Consider the following 5,036-nt stretch of genomic DNA (forward strand, 5'->3'; position numbering starts at 1 on the left):
TCTACTAGCCACGGTCCCCAAGCCACCTCCGGGAGGAGCCCTGCGTACAGCTGACAGATTGGTGCTGAGCCTTAGGGGTGGCAAGCAGGGCAGTGAAATCATTAGCGTCACGCGCCAGCAGGGAAGCCCCCCTACATCAGCTCCTTTGAGGGTCAGCATTGCAGACCTGATAATAGGCATCCATTAGTTCTAAATCGGGGGGTGCCCACAACTGTTGTGGAACTACAACACCCAGCATGAGGGCTGCAGATGCAAGTGGGAATACATAAATGAGCCGACGAGACTTAACAGAAAACAAACATCTACATGAGGTTTATTAATGGAGTCCTCGTTTATGGTACGCAGCTCCCTGTAGTCTCTGCTCACCGGCGGCTACACCTAGGCCACTGAACATGCGGAGGGAACGTCACCAGACGCCATGCCAGGAGTGTCACAGTCCGTCACCACAAAGTGCCACAAATGTCCGGCTATAGGGATGACATCAGTTCTCCACCTCCTCCTCCTCTACCACCTCATCGTCCTCCATCTTCTCCTCCTCATCTTCCTCCTCTCGGCTTCTGTCCTGATCGTCTCCTTCCGCCTTCTTGTCCTTGTTGTCTTTCTTCTTCAGCTCGGTGGCTTCTTTCTTTCCTTTTTGTTCCCGTCTGTAAGCTGGAGGGGAAGCAGAGGGTGAAAATGGTATCTGGAACCGACCCCAAGGCTACAGGGGGCGAACCAGGCGCACGGCCCCCAGAATCACATGTGCGCATTGGACACTACATGGGCGCCTGTTAACGCTCCGCCCAAACTCCACCGTCCCCTCCTGTACATAGCGGGTCCTGAATAGCCTCTATTATGGCGCCACGTGCTGCCGGTGGAGGACACGGATAGTACACAAACACGTAAATGGAGGGGAGTGCCCTAATCAGGTGCAAGCACACAGGGCAGTTGGTCTGTTCTAGCGGCATGCAGGTCACCGCTACTTGCCAGATGCCACCTGGAAAAGCCATTTAAAGGGGTTGTCTGTCCTCTAGATAGGCCATCAGTGGTTGATAAACAGGGGTCTGACACTTGGGGACCCCCATCCATCAGCTGATCCTCAGGTCCACTGTCCAGTGCAGCTGGGCAAACATTGTCACTACCCCCAGGTGAGGCTCCGGGAGCGCCGGGCGCAGCGCTGCTGCTGCACTCCCTGCCCCGGATAGGAGGTCAGTGACAACAGGAATAAGAGCGCGGCGCTCCCAGTGGAAGGGAGTGAAGCCGCTGCCATGACGTAAAGATAGAAAGTTACCTCCTGTCCACAGACTAGGGCACAACTTTATGATAGGCGGTTGGCCCCCCACCACTCTCAACAACGGGGGTCCAAAGGTCACCATATGCACGAAACAGTGCCGGAGATTGCCTACTGCTTGTACTCCAATATCCCCCCCCCCTACCAGGATGGAGTCGCAGTGTGACCGCAGCTTCAGGCATGCGGGGCCCTATAAAGCTGTGCCCAATCCCGCAAGTGGGGGAAACTTTCTATATTGGCGCAACCCTTGAAGCAATGCGGCCCCTGCTCTCCTTTCATTAAGGGATAAATAAAATCATAACTCTTATATATCCATCTACGTCGCTGTCTGACGGCTCGTTGTTGTTTGTGGGAGAAGTCATATTTTTCAACGGTGCTATTCAATGTACTGAAAAAAACTAAGGCCTCATGTCCACTAGCAAAATTGAATTGCGGATTCCGCAATTCAATTTTGCCCATAGGGAATCATTGGCCGTCCGCGATCAATTAAATTGAAATTTGCACCCGCAGATGGCATTTTAATGGATTTGCGTTTTCTCCCGCACATGAGGGGAAAAAAAAAACAAAAACGCAGCATGCTCCATTTTCTGCGGGTCTCACGAACGGACGGCTCCTGCAGGCCTCCATAGAAGCTTATGGAAGTCATCCGGTCGCGCGGTACACCCGCAGTTGAATTTCTGCTCTCTGGCGCGGGAGAGCAGTAGTTTAACCCCTTAACGACCAATGACGTACCTGGTACGTCATGGAGCGTCGGGGTATGTATGAAGAGAGGTTGCGTGACAACCTCTCTTCATACAGTGCGGGCATCAGCTGTTTATAACAGGTGACACCCGCGGGCAATAGCCGCGAGCGGCCGATCGCGGCTATTAACCATTTAAACGCCGCTGTCAATTCTGACAGCGGCATTTAAATCCCCCGAACGATGTTCGGGGGTCCCGCGCGGCCCCCCCGCTGTGAGATCGGGGGAGCCATGCACGTATCATGGCAGCCGGGGGCCTAATGAAAGGCCCCAGGGCTGCCTTAACAGACTGCCTATATAGCGATCCCCGTGGGGTGGCTTCATAGGCTGCCTGTCAAAAAGCAGTATGACGTAATGCTATAGCATTACGTCATACTGCAGGAGCGATCAAAGCATCGCATCTTAAAGTCCCCCAGGGGGACTTCAAAGTAAAGTAAAAAAAAGAATCAATAAAGTTTTTGTTTAATTGAATAAAAAAAAAAGTTGTAAAAGTTTAACTCACCCCCCTTTTGCCATATCCATTATTAAAAAATCTAAATAATAAATTAAAAATATGTATTTGATATCGCCGCGTCCGTAAAAGTCCGATCTATCAAAGTAGCACATAATTTTTCCCGCACGGTGAACGTCGTCCGAAACAAAAAATGAAGAACGCCAGAAATGCACTTTTTTAGTTACCCTGTCTCCAAGAAAAAACGCAATAAAAAGCGATCAAAAAGTCATATGTATTCCAAAATGGGACTATCAGAAACTACAGGACATCCCGCAAAAAATGAGACCTTGCTCAACTACGTCGACGGAAAAATAAAAAAGTTATCACGCGCACAAAATGACGACAGAAAATAATTGAAAAAATTTTTATGTCTTTTAAAAAAAAAAAAGAGGAGTATAGTAAAAAAAAAACCTAAACAAGTTTGGCATCGTAGTAATCGTACCGACCCATAGAATAAAGTTATCATGTCGTTTTTGTTGCCATTTGTGCGCCGTAGAAGCAAGACGTACTAAAAGATGGCAAAATGTCGTTTTTTTTCCATTTTACTCCACTTAGAATTTTTTAAAAGTTTTTCAGTACATTATATGGTACTTTAAATAGCACCATTGAAAAATACAACTCATCCCGCAAAAAACAACAAGCCCTCATACAGTGACGTGGATGGATAAATAAAGGAGTTATGATTTTTTTAAAGGGGGGAGGAAAAAACGAAAATGGAAAAAGAAAAATGGCCGCGTCATTAAGGGGTTAAAAAGAAAAAAGGAGTGCTGTACTCCTTTTATTTTCCCCAGAGATATACACAGCGGTGCCGTGGGTTAGGAGTGCAGTCCGTTCCGTGACGGAGCTCCTAACCCAAAACACTCGTAACTCAAATCAATTTTCCCCATTGAAATGAATGGAAACGCCATTAATCCGTTCCAGATTGCGAAGCTCTCCCACTGATTTCAATGGGGATGCCGCTGTCCCATTGAAAGCACTGGGCTGCTGGCAACCCCTGCAGTGATTTTCGGGGAAGGGCTTTTAATACAAGCCCTTCCCTGAAAATCATCACTAGCTGTAAGAAACTGCTCTGTAGCTGTTCAGCATCAGGATCCCCGCCTGCTGAAAGGGCTGCATCTGATTGGTTGAACGCTCAGCCAATAACAGGCAGCGCTCGGCCATTCATTGAATTCATAACGTTTTTATTTTTCCATCGGCACAGTTGTGCGAGGGTTCAGTTTTTGTGGGCCGCCCTGCCGTTTCTAGCGGTACCACCTTGGAGTACATACCACTTTTCGATTGTTTTTATACCATCCGCAGCGCTCACCTTCCAGGGCCTCTTTTAACGGAGTGAGGAAGCGCTGGAACTCCATCTCCTCGACGGCCGCCATCACGTCGGTGACGTTCAGCGTCTTCCTCTTCCCCTTCATTGCAAAGTTATTGGCGCTGCAAAAAAAAAAAAAGAGTCAGAGATCTCCGTACCCGCGGCCGCGCCGCCCACAACATCTGATCACCCGCCATTACCACACGGCGCACTCACCAGGATGTGGCGTACAACACGAAGACGCTGGCGGCCCGGGAGATGGCGCTGCGCGCTTCCTTCGACACGTTCACCCCTTCCGGGAGCTAAAGAGAGAAAGCAGACAATGTCCGATTCATCCAGAGAAGGAGGTTGTGGGGGAGGGGCGGCGGCGGTGCTGCGAATCGTACTTACGGCCTCCTTAATGATCCGCGTGATCACGGCGTTGGGTAAATTCAGATCCTCCGGTCTCTCCGCCATCTTGTTCTGCGAGAAGAGAAGACGGACGGTTTATTTTACATACCCATGTGTTCTCACACCACGCAGGGGGTCGCAATCAGGGTGAACAGCGGCCGCTGTGACGGTTGTACGCCAAGATTCCACTGCAGCGCAGCTTCAGGAATCGTTGCGTTGAGACCATCCGCGCCGGCAGACGCCATCATGCAGTGCGAGCAATGACCATCGCCGCAAATCCCTGAACCCATTAACGTGCTGCGCAGCTTCGGATTCCGAGGGTTCACTGAACGGCGATTCAAGTGCTGCCAACATGTGACCTTACTTCTCGCTTCTGATTGGCTGAGACGATAAGCGTGAAGCACATCTGCCGCCATTACCGTCCTTATACGAGACTCAAACATCAGGCGACACCCTGATAGAGATACCAGTTATCTGTACACACTTATCACACACCACCACCCCGCTGCACTACAGGTCTCAGCATTTACTGAAGAGCACATGCTGGGAGTTGTAGTTCCTGACACCCACACAATAGTCTCCGGCCTACAGACACATGAGAAGCCTCACCACCGAGTCCTGATACACAGAGGGTCACTTCGGGTCTCCAAGTTCCCGCCAAGACCCCAAAACAGCTTCCGTACAGCACGTGGTTCAGAGGCCCGCCCCTTTACTGCTTTATGCGTTCCACCGCTCCGTCACCATCTTCCCGCTATGCGTTCCACGCCTCAGTCTCCAATATACGTCAGAAAGGAGTAGCCAATCAGCAGCATGGAGGCGGGGCCACAGTAGCTGGACGGCG

General features: G+C 50.3%; 1 protein-coding gene across 1 annotated transcript; it reads right to left on the minus strand.

Annotated features, from left to right (window-relative positions):
* Window positions 1-284: 284 nt before the first annotated feature.
* On the minus strand, window positions 285-4,956 carry POLE3 (DNA polymerase epsilon 3, accessory subunit). Its single transcript, XM_066580116.1, has 5 exons — window positions 4,805-4,956; window positions 4,196-4,267; window positions 4,022-4,107; window positions 3,809-3,927; window positions 285-651 (listed from the first exon to the last, which is right to left on the minus strand). The coding sequence occupies exons 2-5, from the start codon at window positions 4,259-4,261 to the stop codon at window positions 482-484; spliced, it is 441 nt and encodes a 146-aa protein (XP_066436213.1). The 5' UTR covers window positions 4,262-4,267; window positions 4,805-4,956; the 3' UTR covers window positions 285-481.
* Between the last annotated feature and the right edge of the window lie 80 nt (window positions 4,957-5,036).

This window comes from Eleutherodactylus coqui, chromosome 10 (assembly GCF_035609145.1).
Source record: "Eleutherodactylus coqui strain aEleCoq1 chromosome 10, aEleCoq1.hap1, whole genome shotgun sequence".
Classification (NCBI taxonomy): domain Eukaryota; kingdom Metazoa; phylum Chordata; class Amphibia; order Anura; family Eleutherodactylidae; genus Eleutherodactylus; species Eleutherodactylus coqui.

Coding starts and splice junctions, on each gene's coding strand:
- POLE3 (XM_066580116.1), bottom strand. CDS start 4,261: ATGGCGGAGAGACCGGAGGATCTGAATTTACCCAACGCCGTGATCACG. Junction 4,108..4,195: donor CGCGGATCATTAAGGAGGCC/GTAAGTACGATT, acceptor TTCTCTCTTTAG/CTCCCGGAAGGGGTGAACGT. Junction 3,928..4,021: donor GTGTTGTACGCCACATCCTG/GTGAGTGCGCCG, acceptor TTTTTTTTGCAG/CGCCAATAACTTTGCAATGA.